This window comes from Fusarium oxysporum, chromosome XII, assembly GCF_013085055.1.
Source record: "Fusarium oxysporum Fo47 chromosome XII, complete sequence".
NCBI lineage: Eukaryota > Fungi > Ascomycota > Sordariomycetes > Hypocreales > Nectriaceae > Fusarium > Fusarium oxysporum.
The window spans coordinates 924,829-944,386 of NC_072851.1; the positions used below are offsets into that span (position 1 = coordinate 924,829).

The 19,558-nt window shown below is 48.4% G+C and overlaps 6 protein-coding genes and 1 non-coding gene across 7 annotated transcripts; 4 read left to right on the forward strand and 3 right to left on the reverse strand.

Moving 5' to 3' along the window:
• Positions 1-12: 12 nt before the first annotated feature.
• On the forward strand, positions 13-1,932 carry FOBCDRAFT_193241 (general substrate transporter; the record flags this gene model as incomplete). Its single annotated transcript, XM_031193530.3, has 5 exons — positions 13-207; positions 265-522; positions 575-823; positions 880-1,186; positions 1,241-1,932. The coding sequence occupies 5 exons, from the start codon at positions 13-15 to the stop codon at positions 1,819-1,821; spliced, it is 1,590 nt and encodes a 529-aa protein (XP_031030151.2). The 3' UTR covers positions 1,822-1,932.
• Positions 1,933-2,181: 249 nt separating this feature from the next.
• On the forward strand, positions 2,182-2,272 carry FOBCDRAFT_t286. Its single transcript has one exon. It is a non-coding gene; the product is annotated as a tRNA-Phe (tRNA).
• A 288-nt stretch (positions 2,273-2,560) lies between these two features.
• FOBCDRAFT_254501 (O-methyltransferase-domain-containing protein) lies at positions 2,561-3,997 on the reverse strand (the record flags this gene model as incomplete). Its single annotated transcript, XM_059611123.1, has 4 exons — positions 2,561-3,076; positions 3,128-3,264; positions 3,360-3,696; positions 3,755-3,997. The coding sequence occupies 4 exons, from the start codon at positions 3,995-3,997 to the stop codon at positions 2,561-2,563; spliced, it is 1,233 nt and encodes a 410-aa protein (XP_059466380.1).
• Positions 3,998-4,694: 697 nt separating this feature from the next.
• On the reverse strand, positions 4,695-6,868 carry FOBCDRAFT_245883 (POT family-domain-containing protein; the record flags this gene model as incomplete). The annotated part of the gene is made up of 5 exons (XM_031193532.3): positions 4,695-4,853; positions 4,904-6,170; positions 6,224-6,530; positions 6,580-6,700; positions 6,842-6,868. The coding sequence occupies 5 exons, from the start codon at positions 6,866-6,868 to the stop codon at positions 4,695-4,697; spliced, it is 1,881 nt and encodes a 626-aa protein (XP_031030153.3).
• Positions 6,869-11,575: 4,707 nt separating this feature from the next.
• On the forward strand, positions 11,576-16,609 carry FOBCDRAFT_150464 (uncharacterized protein; the record flags this gene model as incomplete). Its single annotated transcript, XM_059608344.1, has 7 exons — positions 11,576-13,829; positions 14,350-14,459; positions 14,509-15,064; positions 15,134-15,228; positions 15,280-15,593; positions 15,638-15,976; positions 16,066-16,609. The coding sequence occupies 7 exons, from the start codon at positions 11,576-11,578 to the stop codon at positions 16,607-16,609; spliced, it is 4,212 nt and encodes a 1,403-aa protein (XP_059468174.1).
• Positions 16,610-16,961: 352 nt separating this feature from the next.
• On the reverse strand, positions 16,962-17,894 carry FOBCDRAFT_265908 (putative oxidoreductase CipA-like protein; the record flags this gene model as incomplete). The annotated part of the gene is made up of 2 exons (XM_054707818.1): positions 16,962-17,379; positions 17,515-17,894. 2 exons carry the CDS (start codon positions 17,892-17,894, stop codon positions 16,962-16,964), a joined length of 798 nt encoding a protein of 265 aa, XP_054563793.1.
• A 500-nt stretch (positions 17,895-18,394) lies between these two features.
• On the forward strand, positions 18,395-19,537 carry FOBCDRAFT_234308 (uncharacterized protein). The gene is made up of 3 exons (XM_031193537.3): positions 18,395-18,840; positions 18,885-19,142; positions 19,192-19,537. Exons 1-3 carry the CDS (start codon positions 18,508-18,510, stop codon positions 19,444-19,446), a joined length of 846 nt encoding a protein of 281 aa, XP_031030158.2. The 5' UTR covers positions 18,395-18,507; the 3' UTR covers positions 19,447-19,537.
• The last annotated feature ends 21 nt before the right edge of the window (positions 19,538-19,558 follow it).

The following is a 19,558-nucleotide window of genomic DNA, read 5'->3' on the forward strand; positions in this document are numbered from 1 at the left end:
CCAGTTATCAACATGTCCGAACAGGTTCTCAAGCCAAAGGAGGAGCTCGGTCATACCGACTTCGACCATAAGGAAGTCTTGAAGAACAATGATCTTATGCATGATGCCTTCGATGCTGAGCAGCGCGAGCATGAGCAGGGCGTTTGGGTTGCCGCGAAGGCCCATCCATGGGCTTGCTTCTGGGCATTCATTATGTGCTTTACCATTGTGAGTAAATCTCAAGAGTCCTCATTTCTAAATGGCTACTGACGTTTGTTCACCCAGGTCATGGAATCGTTCGATATGTTCCTGAACGGAAACTTTGTCGCTCTTCCCGCCTTCCAGAAACACTACGGAGTTCACGTCGAGGGTTCAGGTTGGACCATCCCAACAAGATGGCAGAGTGCTCTCTTCCAAGCAGGACAATGTGGTGCCTTCGTGGGTGTCTTCCTTGCCGGACCTATCACCAACAAGTTCGGTTACCGATGGACAACAATCTTTGCTCTGATGCTCATGAATGCGACCATCTTCATCTCATTTTTTGTAAGTCGTCAACCTGCCCTAGTCCCCAGCCGGCGTCTAACCAGATTTGTAGGCCAACTCGTTGGAGCTCCTTGTCGTCGGACAAGCCTTGGAAGGTGTACCATGGGGTTTCTTCATCGCTAACTCCCCTGCCTATGCTTCCGAGATCGTGCCCCTTGCCCTTCGTGGTGCTTGTACAGCGACCCTGCAGATGAGTTGGTCTATTGGATCCATCATCGTGGCTGGCGCTACTTATGCCTACAACAAGAGGAATGATCAGTGGGCTTGGCGTGTACCTCTCGCCTTGCAATGGCTTTTCCCCGTAAGTGATTCTCAAACTTCGTCAATCATCCTCAGTCTCTGATATTCTGCCTGCAGACACCTCTCTTGATTCTCGTGTTCCTCTCCCCCGAGTCTCCATGGTGGCTCATTCGTAAGGGGCGCAAAGAGGAGGCACTACGCTCAATCCAGCGCCTCGGAAGTAATGACAAGGAGGTAGCTCACCAGAAGCTTGCCATGATGGAACGTACTGTTGAGATTGAGGAGCAGGAGGGCGGTAACCCTTCTCTGCTTGATCTTGTCAAGGGTACTGACTTGAGACGAACGATCATTACTTGCTTGATCTACGCGTCGCAGAACTTTGCTGGTAACTTGATCGCTAACCAAGCCACTTTCTTCTTCGAACGTAAGTGTCACTCATGAATGTTCCCGCAAGCCGCTTTACTAACTTCAAGTCCAGGAGCTGGAGTCTCAACTGAGCGTGCGTTCCAGCTTAACCTCGTCAACTCGTGTCTCCAGTTCGTTGCCAACATCTTGTCTCTCCCCGTCACCAGTTCTTTCGGCCGCCGTACCATTTACCTCTGGGGAACAATCGTCAATGTCGCCTTCCTGTTCATCCTCGGCATCGTCGCCACAATCCACCAGACCACCGCCACCAACTATACACAAGCTGTGCTTGGAATATTGATCTCTTTCGTGTATGCTGGTAGTCTCGGACCTATCTCATACACAATCATCGCCGAGACCTCGTCTGTCCGACTTCGTGCTCTGAGCACTGGTGTTGGTCGTGCTGCCTACTACATTGCCGAGATCCCTATGATCTACCTGGCTTCACGACTCCTGAACCCTACCGGATGGAACCTTGGTGGCAAGTGCGGCTATGTCTGGGGAGGCACTGCAGTTGTTTGCTTCGTCTCGGCCTACTTCTTCCTTCCTGAGCTCAAGGATCGATCATACCGCGAGACTGATATCTTGTTCAAGCGCAAGATTCCTGCGAGGAAGTTCAAGTCAACTGTCATCGATGTCAGAGACAACGAGTAAAGACAGAAATAAGGTCCATAGTTTGCGATTTTATGCAGCGTATTGGTTGGAAAGCGTATGTCTACGGGTAGCTCAACTTGAAGCATCTATGTCATAGACTTTGTATATTAGCCGAAAAGAATTTGAACTACGAAATGATCATGCCTTGCCATTGTCTCTGTATGATGTTACGATTTCCCAACGATTTCTGGTCTACTATCAAAACAGCCGTACTCGCGACAGAAACAATCTCTTGTCAGAACTTTTATAGACAAGTGATTACATGTCTAGACACCTCCCGTCAAAAGCAACTGGTGCTTTCTTGTCAAGACTTGCAATCATATGTTCACATTCCATAAACCGATGACATAATCACAAGTCGCGGGTTTAGCTCAGTTGGGAGAGCGTCAGACTGAAGCTCAACTTCATCACCGATATCTGAAGGTCGTGTGTTCGATCCACACAAACCGCATCAACTAATTGATTCCCGGAAAAGGGAGTTTACTTTTTGTACATTGAAAAAATAACCTAGAATCGTTCTTTTTTCCTCATCACAGCATGCTAGCCACCAACCTCCCCGCCGCGAGTCAGCATTCTTTTTCCCAGACAGTACCTGAAATATTCGGGACACCTTGACTAGGATAATGATTCTGAACTCATTTACTACGAACAGGTAGGGGGCCTTTAACACGTCTCCACACATTCAATCGATCTCTATAATTGATACTATGTATGCTAGGGAACCTGTGTTCATTGGTCTCTATGTACGAAGTCCAACCTCAAGGAACTGGTGCACAGATCCAGGAACTTCAGATACATACGTGAGAGTCAACCGCTCGTCTACCTTTGCAAACAGATTGGTCCAGTCCTGCAAGTTGCGCTCCTGAGAGTTGAAGAACTGCAACATATGCATGTCTGTAGCGTTGAGCATATGGCTCAGCGTTGCGAACGGAAGTGCCGCTGTGTCTGGAGGAGCCACGGCCTCAACAAGAAGGATTCGCGAACCAGACTCAAGGTGCGGTACCAGATGCCTGAGAATGTTTGCCGCATACTTATCAGGCCAGTCATGGAGAACCATCTTGAGCATATAAACATCGCCTTGGGTGTTTTGGGGCTGCAGGAAATCATGCGGCTCAAAATTGACCCGAGACTTGATCTCGGCAGGTACTTGCTCATCGAAGGAGGTTTGAAGTTGGGGAAGATCTTGGACAATGAACTTCAAGTTGGGAAACGCCTGAGAAAAGGTGGTGGAGTCATGACCACTAGAACCACCAATCTGAGGGATGTCAGTATACTTGAGCCAGCGTAGCTCTTTTCAGTGACTTACATCGACCACGGTAGCTTCACCAAGCTTGTTCCAGTCATAAGCCGACTTCAACAAGTCATCAGTCTTGATGACAGAGGCCGATGCTGCTACTTGCATGCACTCGGCGAATCTCGCACTACGCCAGCCTTTCGGCTTGCCTTCGTTTCGCGGTTGACATAATCCCAGAACGTCTGAGGCTTGTCCAATTTGTCAATATTAGCCAAAGAAAAGCCGCTCTCAGTTGGTTCCTAACTAGGCTCCTGTTTGCCGTTGCTGAACTTCCTGAGTGACTCTGCAACGTGAAGTGAACCAGGACCGGCCTCCTCCAACAGATGTCGAAGCCAATTCTGATACAGACGATTCCGGGCAGGAAGAGCAGATAAAGAAGTATGACAAACGCTATCAGGCTTATCGTTGGCACCAGCGAAGATCCGTATTGAGATGGCGTACTTGAGGACGAGGCGCACGATACTTTCTGGAAGGTGAACCCGAGCAGTGATTTCAGCATATGTTGCTGACCCCCCGATTGGTACAGCGTTCCAGAAGTTGAATTGATTCAGGATGTTTGTGACAGATGCATCGTGAAATGCCTGTTTATCAACTATCAGCTCTGCTTTCCTCAAGTTGAACATGGCGGGTTCCACGAACAAGAAGAGGACCCATAAACGATGAATCAGTCGGCCCAAGAGCAAGGCGGTAGAGGTCAGTGGTGGCATCGAGCAGCTGCATGCGAAGACCAATGATCTCAGGGTCCTTTGGGTAGTCGGCAAGGCCATCTTGTTCAAAGGACGGAGCCGAATATCCGCCTTTCTCAAGCTTCACTGCCAAAGCTGTCGCTGCTTGTGATGCAGCTTCGGCGAGGCCAGTCAGCGATGGTGTCGTGGTTGTCATGTTGAACTGAGTGAGATGGTGTATTTGCAGTACAAGTTGCCCTGGACTCTATCACAGCTACTCTTCCGGCATGAATGAATCTTGCTTAACTAGTAAAAGCGGATGAGAAATACTATGCTATACTCCTACGGACTTTATCTCCCGGGGGATCCCAGAGCGTTGCACTGGATCGTAACTGTCAAGCCGACTGATGACTTCGTTGACCCTAAACGGACAAGTGCTGACGCTAGTAGGAAGCTGTCTTTACATTTTCGAGCTATTAGGACTAAGGTCGTCTCACTGATACTTGAAGGGTCACAGCAGGCTCAGGTTGAAAGGATATGACGCACCGAAGGACATCCGATGTCCGACGGCATTTGCTAACTGGAATGACTAGTGTCAGCAGGCCTCAAGGCATGATGCAGCCTCGTATCTAGTCATTTACAGATGCAATAAAGTTCACCTGGGAATTTGTCTTACCACAAAGACATATCGACATGCATGTGACTTTTGGAATTTCAATCTGAAGCCGTGGTCAGTTTCATCCTGATCAATCACAGGGGAGTATGAGATGGTTAAGAAATTGATGCTTGACGCAACGATGCGTTTACGTATAGAATCCGCCTGGGTTTATTAATTGCCAGTCCCTTCAAATTGAAAGCCATGCCCGCTATTACGAATTGAGGAAGTTCAAGGGGGCCTGAACTTCACCAGCACTCTAATCCTTTGAAGTACCCTGTTTCTTTTCCGACACGGAGGGACCCTCTTCTTCGAAAGTCTCACGAATCAGGAATTTCTCATCGTTGACATGGTGATGTCGAACCCAAAAGATGATGGTCTGGACGAAGAGAGCAATTCCAGGAGCAGCCCAGGCCCACTGTGAAGACTATGTTAGCAAGTGACCAGAGTAAGGACAGTTATACTTACAATAAGATTGGGATCTTTGATGGAAGGAATCAAGATCTGAGCCAATGCCGAAGACAGAGCCTGCATAGCCAAGTTGATCGCGACAACAGTAGACTTCATACCCTCAGGCGCCCTTGCATATGCCATCTCGTATGCCGTGACTGCGGTAAAGAGCTCACCGATAGCCCCCAGCATAACAGTAGGCAGCTGCCACCAGATAGAAACGGGGGACACACTGTCGCATGTTGAAGCCTGGTATCCGCAAGGTGAGGTTCCATAGACCCTCCACTGGATAACTGCACCGACGATGCTTCCGATGATGGCGGAGATGTAACCGACAGTCATACGACTAATGGGGCCAAACTTGATGTGGTATCTGTTCAAGAGAGGGTAAAGAACAAACGACATGATGGGCGCGAAGACCATCAGTGTGAGTGGATTGAAGTTGTGAATCAGATCGTTGGGTGCACCTTTGGTAGTCATCGACGCTCCTTGGTTAGACAATACGGTACCAACACCGCCGTTATTGAGGTAGAATAATGGCTGATAGAGGAAGATCTGGCACGCGGAGAGGGTTCTGCGAGCATGCTCTACTGCCTGACTATCCCAAGAAACTGTCTTGCCCTTCGCAGCAAGGACCGATGGTTTGACTGACTCGAAGAAGTTCTTGGCCCAGACCCTGCCTTTGTTCTCTTTGATAGCTAGCCCGACAATCTTGAAAAAGTTGTTAAGGTCAGATCCCTGAGGCGGTGCGCGTTTGAGAGTCTTGTATCGCCACATGAGCAGCACTGGCAAGAGGATGTAGATGATGCCTGGGAGCAGAAAAGCAAGCCAAAAGCCGACATACTTCTCGATGTAAGTTGTAGCAATCATGAAGAAAGCACCAACGTTGATGCACATGTAGAAGATCAACATGATCCTCTGAATAGTGGTCTCAGGATCAACGATGACACGTTCACCAGACTTGAGTGTCTTGACATATTCTGTCTGGTCGGTGTATTGGTCGACGATGAGAGGAACGACATTAGGCTTGAATAGACCGGCTCCGATGGCGAGAAGAAAGAAGCTGACCATGAATGGCGCAAGCCCGTTGCCGGCTTTGAGAACAGCGGGAGCTGCGCCTCCAACCATGATAACGTGTGCCACGCCGCCGATGATGACTCCATACATAATTGCTCTGAAACGGCCGGTCTTGGTGTCGCCGAGCCACGCACCGAAGATTGGGATGACATAGGCAAGGAAGTTGAACAGGAGAACCATGGCCGAGGCAAACTGTAAGCCTCGGTTCCTGCCATTGAGCTTGGTCAGTCAATAGTTCAGTCACATATCGAAGCAACTTACAAAGCACCAGCATGGCCGTTGGGGTCGTTCTTAGCAACAGCTCCGGCTCCGTTGCCTCCCTTTGGCAGCGGAAACTGGAGGAAATTGTTGAAGACTGTCTTGCAACCATAGAATGAGGCTCGCTCTGCAAGCTCAACGATGCACAGAAGATATGAAACCCATGGGATACGCCCTGCTATTTTCCGTAATTTCTGTTTCTCTTCGGTGGTCGGGGGTAATCGATCCGAGGTGCTATCGGATAGGGACACGGCATTGGCCTCGGGGTCGAGTGCTAGGCTCTTGTCTTGAGCAGCCTCAACTGAGGTTGCTAACAACAACTCATTAGTCGTGCTTCGACTTGGACCGAGGCTACTCACCCATGTTGTAGCTGATGCTGGTCGCTCGAGCGAAATAGGTTACCTGGGCTTTGGGATCTTGGCGAATGGATGAGACGCTGAAACGTACGGGCTTGACATCTTGTTTATGATGGTTTTGCAACTGTTTCGCCCCTGGAGTGATGTCGCCATCATCTCAATCTTCACATCATCGACAAATTACATAAAAAGAGGACCTCCTGTGGGTTATCCATGTTCCAAGCGACCACTCTTGAATGCATTGGGATCTGTTGGTTTGACATACGGGTTTGGTAAGGAGTAGCCAGTTCATTGTTGGCCACGATGTCGGAGTCGGGCCGCCCCGATCCCACGTTACAGCCCGGGAAGTGGGTGATGAGTTATTAATGCGCAAACTGTCAATCGCCGAACTACCAGGTAGTTCGTGAGAGGAAGTAAAGAATAGTTCGGGGATTCCGAATAAGGTGCGAAAAAGTTGAACAAGACTGGCGTAAACAACGTTGTGATTCGTCTAGAGAGCCTGCATCTTAGCATCAACGATAGCGATCGTTGCAGTGGAGTAGATTTAACTTTATTCTAGCTCTGTATTTCGCAAATCTTTGCTGTTTTGCTATAGCAATAGCAAGGAGAGCCGGTTTTCCTACCATATCAGTGGGTTCTGCGCGTCTAACACCACTTTGGCGAAATATTGTGTCACCGGCGCACGGCTAGAACGGCATCTCAGACTTTACCATCATCAATTATAGATTCGCATATACGGATATATATTAGGGTTATATGAAAATTGGTTATGCGCCTCATTGAGAGGAGATTCCGTTTTCTTTTGATGGAAAAGTACTTGGAGTGACGAAAGGTCCTCTGAAGAACATGCCGGTGTATTTGGCCCTGAAAATACCGGAAAACTGTAGTGTATCACAGCGCTGTAGGCCCCACCTGAATAAGCGAAGTAACTGAACGCGACTACCATTACCCAGTTAGGAAATCAACACCATGCCGACGTAGCAAAGGCTGTTCAGTAGCGAAAAGCACAGTATAAAAATGTCCCTTTATTTGGCACATCAACGTTCAACATGGGCCCGGTGCGCAGTCAGCCATGGAACCAGTATATGTAGCTAGTTGTTGATAGTCAATGCGTGCCTTCACCTTAAGCCATGTAGACACCCAAGATCTAGCAACGAGCTGGCATGCTACCGAAAGGGCTTTGGTACAAGAATAAAAGATCAGCCTCAAAGTTTATTTAAATATCTGAGCTCTCAGCGAGCAAAGTACATATGTTGTTCAGATCCCCCATCCCTCATGTGCATAAAATTCAACCGCCTCGAGTACGTTCTTCCAACACAAGGCAAATTCTTCGGCCGAAGACTTTAGCATTTTCCCAAGCGACCGAGGAATGTGGTTCTGGAGGGTTGAGGAGGAGGAGGGTCAGGTTTGGGGCAGGGCTTAGGGGGTCTAGGTCGAGCAGGCATGTTTGCTGGTTACTTGCGTGAGATTGAAGCCGTCGATTAGATTATCTAATGTTGAAGGCTAGGAAGGTGCTCTGTTCGTGTGATCTGGCAGAAGGGGAAAATCGCATTCCCCAGTTGAGGAACCTTTTATAGGCATTACTCTTGTTGAATCACAGGGACTGGCTGTACATGGCTGACTTCCTACTCATTACTGCAGTTCCAGTGAAACCTGTTGCGAGATATCACGGATCAGAGAGCGTAAATTCACAGATGCTGAGAAATTATGGCCTCTAGTGTAAACAAGATAAGCCTCTGGTATTATTACGGTCGATCAGTGCCTTGATGTGAATGAGTTTGTGTTTTGATTAGGCTGTGACGATTTGCCGGAACTCGACCACGAAAGCAAAAAATCAAACTATCAGCATGGCATGCCCTGGCAGCACTGTAGATGAGAAGGAATTGCTAGTGATACGAAGTAACTGCTGTTGGAAATATGTAACTCCTGCTGACAAGAGAAATTGCTGTTGATAAGAAGTACCTGCATGCCTGAAACTTGAGCACTAAACCTCAGATTAATGTGGTACCGGTATTTAGTGTTCGGGTTCATCATGTCCAGGGTCCCATGACCAAATGTTGTAGCAGAATACTACCAAGTGTGCTCGATATGTTTCGTCTCTCGATACCGATCAATCTAGTCTTCACCATGGTTGAGATATTTCATCATTATTATTGTTAAGTAAGGCATAGCAATAACTTATCAGGAATGATATGTCGACAATTTCCTGTTTAGTATTGACTAGCTCTGGCATTCCTCATACCCATCTAGCAGTTCATATGCTCGTCCTTATAGTTCAAGCAGCAATTTAAACCATTTCAAGCCTCAGAACGTGCAACCGATTGATCAGGGCTCATGATATCATTCTATTGTTCATTCTAGGCTATCTTGCTCCAGTTTCTGTGACATCGCTGCCCTGTTCAGCTCTCTGACCTTCTCCTCCATCCTTTCCTTCACATCAGCACACCCGCAGGCAAGAGCCATTTCAGCAATCTTTATTTCTGGCATTGTCTTGGCTTTCATCATGGCCTTTGCAACCTGCTCGTTTCTCCAAGCTTTGAGATCCCGCTCAAATGCTGTGGCTTGGTATGGTTCATCGAACTCAATTCCATAACTGTAGTGTGGATCGGTTGGTAAGACTCTACTGCAAAGCCGGTGTTCATAAAAGCCTTAAAAATCCTTTACCTTGAGAAGTGTAATGTTCTGACTGGGTGTGAAGCCTGCAAATAAGTCTCGATAAGCTGGAAATTCTGTAAGCGGAGCGGGCATCATGTCATTCACTTGAAGACCATATGCTAAGGTAAAAAAAGGATTGTTTCCAAGTTTCCATTTTTGCTGGCTTTGGAATACTTTCTCGATGTAGAGGGTATCATATGGGCTGCAGTAGCCATATGGTATGATACCACGCCTATCAAGATTGAACGCTGTGTTCAGAGGGAACCGTGTCATGTGCAAGCTCGCAACATAGCGTGATTGCTTAGACACGGAAAATTTAATGGGTACAGGAGGACATTTTATGTTAAGATATCGGCCCTGGGGGTTGACAAGTGCAGGTACGAACTGTATGTATTCGACGTAATGCACTCGAAAGCTAGGGAGTGTATATTACCAGATGAGACGTTGGATCACGGGGTCCAGCTTCTGAAATTGTGGAAAGGAAGTGTTGTCATCGAGCAAAGATGAAGCTCCCGCATGTTCTTGTGCTTCAAGATTCATTTTGATAGTATTTTGGAACGATTTGTGGCAATGGGTGGCGTTGGGTGAAGCGGTAGTTGAGTAAGAGACTGGAGAATGAAAAGGGACAAGTATCTAGCATTTCGAGCGGAGGCACTGCCATGATTCATAAGTGGACAAATATTGTTGTTGGTTAGCATAAACCAGTCAAAGACTATGAGTGTTCAGGAACCAGTATTGAGGCTAGGCAGGGAGAACATTCAAGGAACTACTGAACATGAGGACTGGTCAGTTGGCCAGTTGCCAAGTTCATGCTATTTGAACAAAGAGCCTAGACCTTGTTCAGTGATTCTATCTACCCAATTGTTCACAATCATTGACTGACTGCTTTATCTAGATTGAATCAGTCAATAAACGCCTTTGCGCTTCGTCTATGTTCTGACCTGCGGTCTGTGAAGAAGCGACGGCTTTGTCTGCAGTATACTTTGAATAAAGTCAATTCTGTTACCTGTTTCACCAAATGGAATTACTATTGTGCTGCTGGCTTGGGTAGGCCAGAAATTTGTGTCAAAAATGCTGCGTGAAGCATAAGAATTGACACAGTATTTAAGGTCGTGAAAGGGGCTTCTTTTTAGTTTTGCTGCACCATCCCAGGTAATGCAGTCGCCGTTGGACGTTTTCGTACCCAAACTTTATATGGCTCTTGGTTTATAGATATGGCATACGGCAAGGGCAAATAGCAATTGGCGTTGGCAGACCATCCTCAGCATTATTAACGCATTAGCGTCCACATCCCTTTTTCGTCCCTGTAAGGGACAAGGTTTTTTTTATTCTCGGCACACGTGCCTAAATAGGTCGCTTTGAAGTAGTAATACTAATTACTTCGATTAGAATGTAGGGTTAGAAAAATATCAAGCCCCCTAGCTTAGGAAAGACATTGGCTATAGCAGAACGGCTATGCGTAGTTTGTGAAGACTTACAGAATTACCCAGCATGATAATTAACAGTGGGCTGTGATGACATATCTTCTCTGGACTGAGGTATCAATCATCATGGAAATATAACATCTGACCCCAACCTCCTTGCAACTGAGATAAAACTTTAAGCGCCTGACCGAAGACAATCCTTGCCGAATTACATCTGGCAGGATCATGTTCCTGGGCGTTTTTCTTAGCGCTTACGCTTAGCAATTTGTCCAGCAACAGGAATTTGGGCAAATTGACAGATGTGGATTGGTTTAGCGAGGATAAAACTAGCCGATGCGACTCGTCTTCAAATGGGACTTCGGAGCTGACATAAAAGCTTCAAAGCTCCGAGCACTACTGGGGTCTTGTCACCGTTTGGCAGGGCTGAAATGGTGGTCGGTAACGTAAGATCCCTGTTTAAGGCTATGCTGCGAAACATGGGGTCGTGCATTTTGCCCTTATTGTTGGTTCGTCGCTCATCCATCCCATCAGCTTCCAAGTCGTCGGTGCACTGTTGCTTCGAGCACTGACAATACCTAGACTCAGTCAGCCGTGGTCATTGTACGCTCGAAGTTCAAGTTGAGACCGACTGTTGTCTATTTCTTTGCCATGGTTTTGATGGTTGTTACTGCATTTGGCGACTGCCATGTTCAGTGGGTCTCAAGAAGTTGCCAGGATCTCGCTCCTGGCCACGACCATGCCTCAAAGGATCAATTTTGCCCAATTTGAAGCCTCTGCGCCTTGCTCACCTGTGACCTATAGCCCCCACTGTGATAACATGCACGTAAATGGGGTAGGCAGACTAAATTATTAACTAGACAGCCTGCCCATCTCTAGGCCTCGTAACCATATGTTGTCTATTCTGCTGCGATCGAGGAACCATGGCCGATAGATCGACACCAAGGTCACAGCCTCAGTACGAGCCCGTTGAATCGGAAGAACACGAACTGCGTCACTTAACACAACAGCATGATGTTCCTTCTAGTACGGCATCAGCCGGCGGCAACAAAAATGGTGCTGTATTCTCCTCCGACAGCCTGGAGAGGCAGCCCGGGAAGACAGACCCAGCGAGTTGGAGACTGAAGACAATCTTGAAGAAATGGCGCATGCAAGCCCTCGAAGCATCAATCCGAAAGAAGAAGAACCGACAGGTACCCATCGTCAAAGACCGTTTCACTGCCATACTAGCTGCTCTGGTGCATCTTCCAGCCATTGCTGGAATTATTACCTTAAGCTTCTACATCTTCAAGAACTACTACATCGGTAAGGAACTTGAAGGCAAGCCCGATTACGATGTCGAGAAGAAACTCGGTATCCAATTTGCTGCGAAGCTCATGGAAATGTTCATCGTGCTGTCACTCAACGCTATCGTCTTTTCCATGATCCGACACGAGTTTACGATCGGCCAGTCTGTTCCATACGGCGCCCTTGTAGCTGGACAGCAAATATCCGAGATCAGCTTCCTGTGGTCTGAGGAGTTCTTGAGTATTGTGAAGGGGAAGTTCTCTCAGACTTGGAAGAAGATCGGCTTCATCATCACCGTCTTCGTTTGCACGATCATGGCGCTGGGGGCGTCGTCGCTCAGTGCCGTTGCGATGATGCCGCAGGAAGGAGACTGGAGAGCGGGCGGCAGTTTCGTCTACTTCAATGGTACCAGAGATGAATTGTTTCCTGGCGTCCTGACTGAGGAAAACACAGGCGGATCTGCCTGTAGTGTTACCGGAAATGAGCGTTGCCCTTCTTGGCAATGGGATGTCATCAACAGCCAGCTCATCTCCAAGCTCCCACTATCAGGTGAAGTGGATAATGGCTTGTTCATCAGACGACCACCGAGCGAGATTCTAGTCGCCGGATACTCTTCGACACTGGTCAATCTCGTAGTGGATGTCAGAGAGAAATGGTTCAACCTGAACAGCCCAAACCATACGGTCGCCAGAATGCCGCATCTCGGACCCGCTGAAGCTTGCATCACAACGTCACTGCACTGGGAACAAGCTGCGGACGATTCAGCCAAGAGAAAACAGACTCGATTCAACAACTTCCAAAAGCTTGCCCATAAGCTCAATGCACCGATGCCAATCACCAACACGAGATGTGAGCTGACGTCCGTGACCGACGCCAAAGCAAAGACAATCTTGTTCCCCGACTTTGTGGCCTTCCCACCAACAACGCTGAACGTCACAAAGGACGTCGTGAGTGAATGGCTATCAGACACTCTGCCTGATTTGAACAAACCCGAAGTGTTGTGGTTTGACTCAGCACCAGTCATTGCCAACAGCTCTGTTGGTGTCGTGGTCGCCGCGCCGTCCAACAAGTCACGCGAGGCAGCCGATATTTACGGATGTATGATCGATGCACGTTGGATCACCACTGAGCTGAGTGGAGATGCAGTCTCGCTGGCCAGCAAAGGATACCCGCCATTCTCAGGGTCTATTGCCACAGCGCTTGGGGGCTCTTGGATTGGAAGCCCGGGCTACGGTCAACGCGTCCATCTCGCACCTAGCTTCGCCAAATACCTCAACCCTCTTGACTCTAGAACGAACCGAACCGTCATACACGAAATGCTTCTCAACAGTGGCGTATGGACAGCTGATGGGAAGGGTTCGAAGTCCACGGCGCATCTGGAGGCAGTTCTTGGATCATTGACGGCTAACGGCTTGGGCCGATCAAATCCGAACGTCACTGCCATTACAACCCTTGCTGATCCAGATGGTGAATGGTGGAGGAGCTTTATGCCGCAGGACGGTAAGGTGTTTGGTCCTGGTGGCAGCCCATATGCTGTATCAGACGAGGACAAAACTCGTCTCTTCAGCGCAGAGATGGAGACGTGGGTGACAGGGTTCGCGTTTGCTGACAATAGCTTGACCATGCGCGGAGCCATGGCTGTCTTTTACGTCTATGCACTCCTTGTCATCGCGTACTCGATCTGGTCTATCTGGTCAGGCATTACTTCATCTTCATGGGAGTCTGTGCCGGACCTTCTCGCTCTCGCTCTTGCAGATCGAGGATCGGGATCCGAATCTGAGGAATTTAGCAAAGAATCCCCGGATATTATGAAGGAAAACTTTTGTATTTCTGCAGATGGAAATACGCTGAGGCTTAGGGCGACCCATGGTCTGGTGCCGCCTGAGAACCGTGTCAAGGCTAATGAAGCCTATGATTGAGTAACAGATGGAATTATACGCGATACGGCTGAAATTTGATAGTTGCGCGCAGCAAATATAGGATATATTCCCTCTTTTCTCCAATGACCTTCGCATCTCGACCGTCAACGTAAATATTACATCTGAGACGTTTACGTCACGAATACGTCGAGCTCCGCCACCTCCGATTGGTGCCAATTGGCTGAGTGCTCACGTCGTGTATGTAAGCAGCCGAGACAGATCTTGCCCGGCGGTTTCTGTTTGACAGTCTCGCAATTGACATGACATTCATTCATCACTTCCCAACAAAGCTAGACCCAGACACTAACATGTAATAAGTACGTGTTTTTTTAGCTCTGTAGTATATCACGACTTAGTCTGGCCCTTTTATTCGACGCCGATCACCAGACTTATCTTGTACAACCTTAGCCAATCGTGGACAATGCCTCAGACCGACCCCCAACAACCGTCATTAGCTCCTAGAACTGGTCCCTTGCGCACTTTGTTACCAGCAGAAAGGAGATCGCAACTATCGCCGCCCCCTCTGAAACGTAGTATAACACAGCGCAGGCTCAATCCTGTCCTGGCTGCTTGCGAGCCATGTCGTAAACACAAGGCCAAGGTACTTGAGCACTTCGTATCCTGAGCGGGGTCCGACTAACCATCGTTAGTGTTCTGGAGAGAGGCCAGTATGTCGTCGCTGTCTTCAGCGCAAACTCGCCTGCAACTATGTTACGCGACCAGGCGAAACTCGCTCACAGGCACTAAACCGATGTTCTCACGAGGCCTGTGAGGGCTCGAGTCAACGCTCAAGTGTCTACGAGGAACTCATCGGGCTGTTGAAGAACCTACCGGATCAGGATGCCCAGGCCATCCTGCAAAGGCTCAGGTCGGGAACAGACGTCGCATCAGTTCTAACTCAGGCCAGAGCAGGCGATGTATTACTTCAGATGGCCGTCGTTCCCGAGACGCGGTTACGATACGAGTTTCCATACAGATCGGAGATGCCCAAAGAGTTTGAACTCAACAATCCTTATCTGAACTCAATGCTGTATGAAACAGCCTCTCTCTATTCCCAACACCAAACAACAGAGACAAACGTACCCGGACATCTCGCTAGTCTGGGTTCCGAAGAGCAAAGAAGCCTTTACTTGAAGCCCTTCCGTGCAGCGCAAGTATTCGATCCTCTACTTTCCGACGTCAAAGTCTCAGTGTGGACCAGCGTCTGTGACGACGACAAGCTCATGCGAGACCTTTTAAGTGTACTTTTCCGTTGCGAGTACCATTTTACAACAGCCTTTCACAAGGACTTATTTTTGGAAGACATGGCAGCGCGTCGTAAAGACTTTTGTTCTTCACTGCTTGTCAACGTAACTCTTGCATATGCTTGCGTAGGATACCACTCGTAATGACATAGTCAACATTGCTGACATGCTTATCAGGTCTGCTACCCTAATTTCACCAACCGTGTCGAGTATTGGAATCCGAACACTCTTGTCTATCGCTTCAATGCCGAGGCCAAGCGACTATGGGAGCTGGAGGCTTCTATCCCGCGTATGACTACCATCCAGGCAGGTATCCTTTTTAGTGTGTTTCATAATCTCTGTGGGCTAGACGAAGTTGGGAAACCTTATAGGGTACATGCTGTGGCTTTGGCAAACCAGCTTCGCATCTTCGACACCATCGACATTGATCAGAGCAAGAGGATACAGAGGGGCACGCAAAACCTGGCTTGGGCTATGTACAACTGGGAAACGTGAGTACTTTTTCACAACTTTGGTCGTGTACTAACGACAGGAGTCTCTCTGCTTTCTCGTTCATGCTGTCGCCGCTCATCAAGGAGCCACCAAAATGGCCACTTCCAGATCCTTCAGAAGATCCGTCGTGGTATGGCGAAATATGGGTCAAATATCCATTGAATCACGGCCTTTCGCCGATGTATCTTGGGGAAGTTATCCATGCTCGGAGCCAGTTTCGAATCATCATGAATGAGTTTTGTGACGCAGCATACTCAGAAGGTTCCAAGGTAGGAGTTAACCTGGCGTATCAGTTCCGCGAAAGGCTGGAAGGATGGTACGAAAACTTGCCCGCACTTCTAACTCCAAGGAGGATTGTTCTTCCTGGGCAGCTACAACTACAGTAAGTGCTTCATGTGCTGCCTTTCACTTTTATACTTAGTCCACCATGACTTTCAATATGCATGAAGGGAGTTGCTGACTGCGTCGCAGTATGTACTATCACCACTTACTATTGACAATCTTCGAGCCTCTGTATGATGCAGAAACGACTCGAGAGCCTTCTCCGCAGCGTATCGTAGCCGACTCGAAGAAGAACATGCAGACACTTGTCAGACTGTACTACCTCCGACATGGTTTTGAAGCAATGGACCTCTTCATCGTCATCCCTTTGATGGTGATGGGTTATGACAGCATAGATGCCATCAAGGAGGATACGCCAACAGAAGAAATTGAGTTGCTACGATCGACTCTCATTCTGATAGCCCAAGGCCTCTACTACCAACGAAGAAACCAATACTTGGCGCAAGCACTTTTTAGAGTCATTCGAGGCAAAATGCGCCCGCAGGAGATTGGTTTACTCAAGAGTTCGATGGCGTTGGATAAATACGAGACTGATCCAGAGCCAGAGATGGCAGTGGCTGTTCGAAGTCACTGGCCAGTGAGCGTTGTTAAGAAGCATGAGGACATGGAGTCACACATTCTGACCAATCTCGTGGAGAACTTTGGTCGTGTTAATCTTGAGGAAATCCCATGATGTCTTTTGGGCTGAGACGATGGATGTATGGCAGGGAATGGAGGTAAGAAACGACCTGTGCTGGGCGAGAAAGAGCTGTGTACACGATATTAAGAAGCTCTATGCTTTGGTCATCGTAGACGAATAATGGCCTCCTTATATGTATATATATTGTCCTGGAGAATGTTGAAGCTGAGGAAAGAGTCTACAGAGCAAGACAGAAGGCGCGCTAGCTGGATACACTGCTGACTAATGCTCTGACGATATTTTCTTTTGACTCAATGGCTAGGTGGAAAGACTTCCTTCCTTTAGCCATGGGATCTTTGTTCACCCTCACTCTCCATGTCAGGTGTAGCTGGGAAATTGGGGCAGCTTATGACACAGTCCTTTTGGGCACATCGTCGACAGCCTCCTCCTGAAGCCCGATTTCGTGCAGCTTCTTCACCTCACTGGCATCGACCTTGCTTTCAAAATCTCCTCCACTCCCCTCCCAGAAATGAGTAAGAAAGAACTTGACAAATGGGGCAGTGGCATCTTTCTGCTGAATCTTGTCGTCACAATCCTTCAGTGCATCATTCACATCTTGGTAGCCTATCTTCCAGTCTTGGTCCGCCGTCCCTGTTGCCTTTTGAACTGCTTGTAGAAGTTCCTTCTGGGTTCGATGGAATGATCGGACATAGAAAGCCTTGTTCTTATACCGGGACAAGTCCTGTCCTGGGAGGCTCAATACTGCAGCTGTAGCCTGACCAGTCTGTGCAACACTCGACGTGTTGACCTTGCCAGCGGCTCCACTCTAAATCGTAGCTTTGCGGTTCTCAATATCGATGCCCCAAAGGCCACTTTTGATGTTCATGTCGAGGAACGGGCCGACAGCTACTGAGATCCAGCTGCTCACACCGAGTTCCTCAATCAGATCGCGGATCTACTTCTTGTCTTGCAGCAATTGGTTCTCCTCTATGAGCCTGGTCGCAAAAGGGTCTGGGCCAAATTCCGCGGGGAGGATACATGGAACTCCAGCTTTTGCTGCTGCTCGGACTGCTGGCTCTTGCAGAGTGACAAGTTGAGGGAGAGGCGGCATGAGCACCACAACATCTTGTCCTTGAAAGGCGCTCGTCAAGAAGGACTCATCCTTCAGATCTCCAGATTTGACCATGACTTCAGGTGGAAATGTGCTTGTTGCCTCGATTCGCTGAACAGCAGTAATGGCGTGAATGCCTTGTGCGAGAAGGCCCTCGATAGTCGGTCGTCCAACGTGACCGCTGGAGCCGATAATGGCAATTTTCCGTCCCTGTGCTTGGCCTGACATGGTAGACTGAGATAGTTCTGAGTGGGCTTGAACTCTTTCGCTCAAGGGCTGTAGCTCGAGTACTTCATTCTTTTCTCATCAAACGCCTACTAGGCATATACGTCATCGATCTACTTCGTGTTCGATGTACGAAGACGCGGTAGGACAGCAGTTCTGAACGCATTAAAGCAGAATAAGAATGCACGGCAGGGCTCGTGCAAGTTAAAGCTAGATCCAGAGATATAATCGACCAGAATTACCAAAAATTGACAACTCGATGGAGTGATGTTCAGAAGAGACGACCCCCAGGTCTTGAAATGGAGTGATGGAGATTGTTAATGAAAGCGATGAAGGAGGGCTTAGACTACTTCTATTTCCACCGTTTTGATGCGCATAGATGAGTACCATGCTGCCCCACCTCAACATTCGCTAACAGGCATGATAATGCCCCGCCTCGAGTCTGCCCTGATGCGGGGATGACCATTCGGGTTGATGACATTGCGTTAAGTCCGAACTCATGATATAAAGGCCGATTCCATGAAACCTGCTTCATAAACTCTGATCAACTACAAAATTCACCTTGCCTCGAAGCACAGGTTTATCACTCCCCAAGCCATTGTCTAACACAGCAAAAATGTCTCCAACCGACGTCTTCAGCCCAGGCTCTACTGCATTGATCACGGGAGCTGGCTCAGGCATCGGTCTGGCTATTGCCAAAACATGTCGCAGCAAGGGCATGCGCACATTGCTCGTAGATAACAACGAGGAAGCTCTGGGGGCTCTGACTAAGACGCACTTCCCCAATGACTCTGACGTCGTTACCTCCAAGGTTGATGTCTCATCGACCTCGGACTGGCAGGCGCTGAAGAAGCTCGCCTTGGACAAGTTTGGCAGCATTGAGTTATTGGTCTTGAACGCTGGCCGAGGTTTGAGAGGCACCTGGGGAGATGATGATTACTTCAGAGATGTAAGTTGAAAACTGCAATGGCGCGACAAATGCTAACAAACAAGACCCTTGAAACCAATTTATTCGGTGTCATTCACGGCATAAACACGTTTCTCACCGTGGTCCAAGACGCCGCCAAGTCAAAACCAACGAGTATCGTCATCACTGGTAGCAAGCAGGGTATTACCAACCCACCTGGAAATCCAGCATACAACGCCTCCAAAGCTGCAGTCAAGACTCTTGCTGAGCATTTGAGCTGGGACCTGAAAGACACAAGCACCAGCGTGCATCTGCTTGTGCCCGGATGGACTTACACTGGTCTGGTAAGAAATCGCTGCCGTTTTTAGGGTAACTGACTGACAATGCCTGCAGACAAGGGCAACGCCGGATGGTGTGAAGCCAGCTGGAGCTTGGACAGCGGAACAGGTGGCAGATTATCTCTATGAGAAGATGGGGAAGAACGAATTCTACATCATCTGCCCCGACAACGATGTTACAGAGGAGCAGGACAAGAAGCGTATGACTTGGGCTGCAGGTGATGTTGTTCAGAGACGGCCGCCTTTGTCTCGATGGCGTGGCGAGTGGAAGCAGGAAGCTGAAGAAACCATGGCTAAGATGGATCTCTAAAATCATGGGACTTGAGGTGGCGAGTAATTAACAAGATATAGCAACCCGAGTCATCAGTGAATATAAAACAGGCTATTCGGGACCTTCTGAATCAATTGCATGTTGAGTCGAT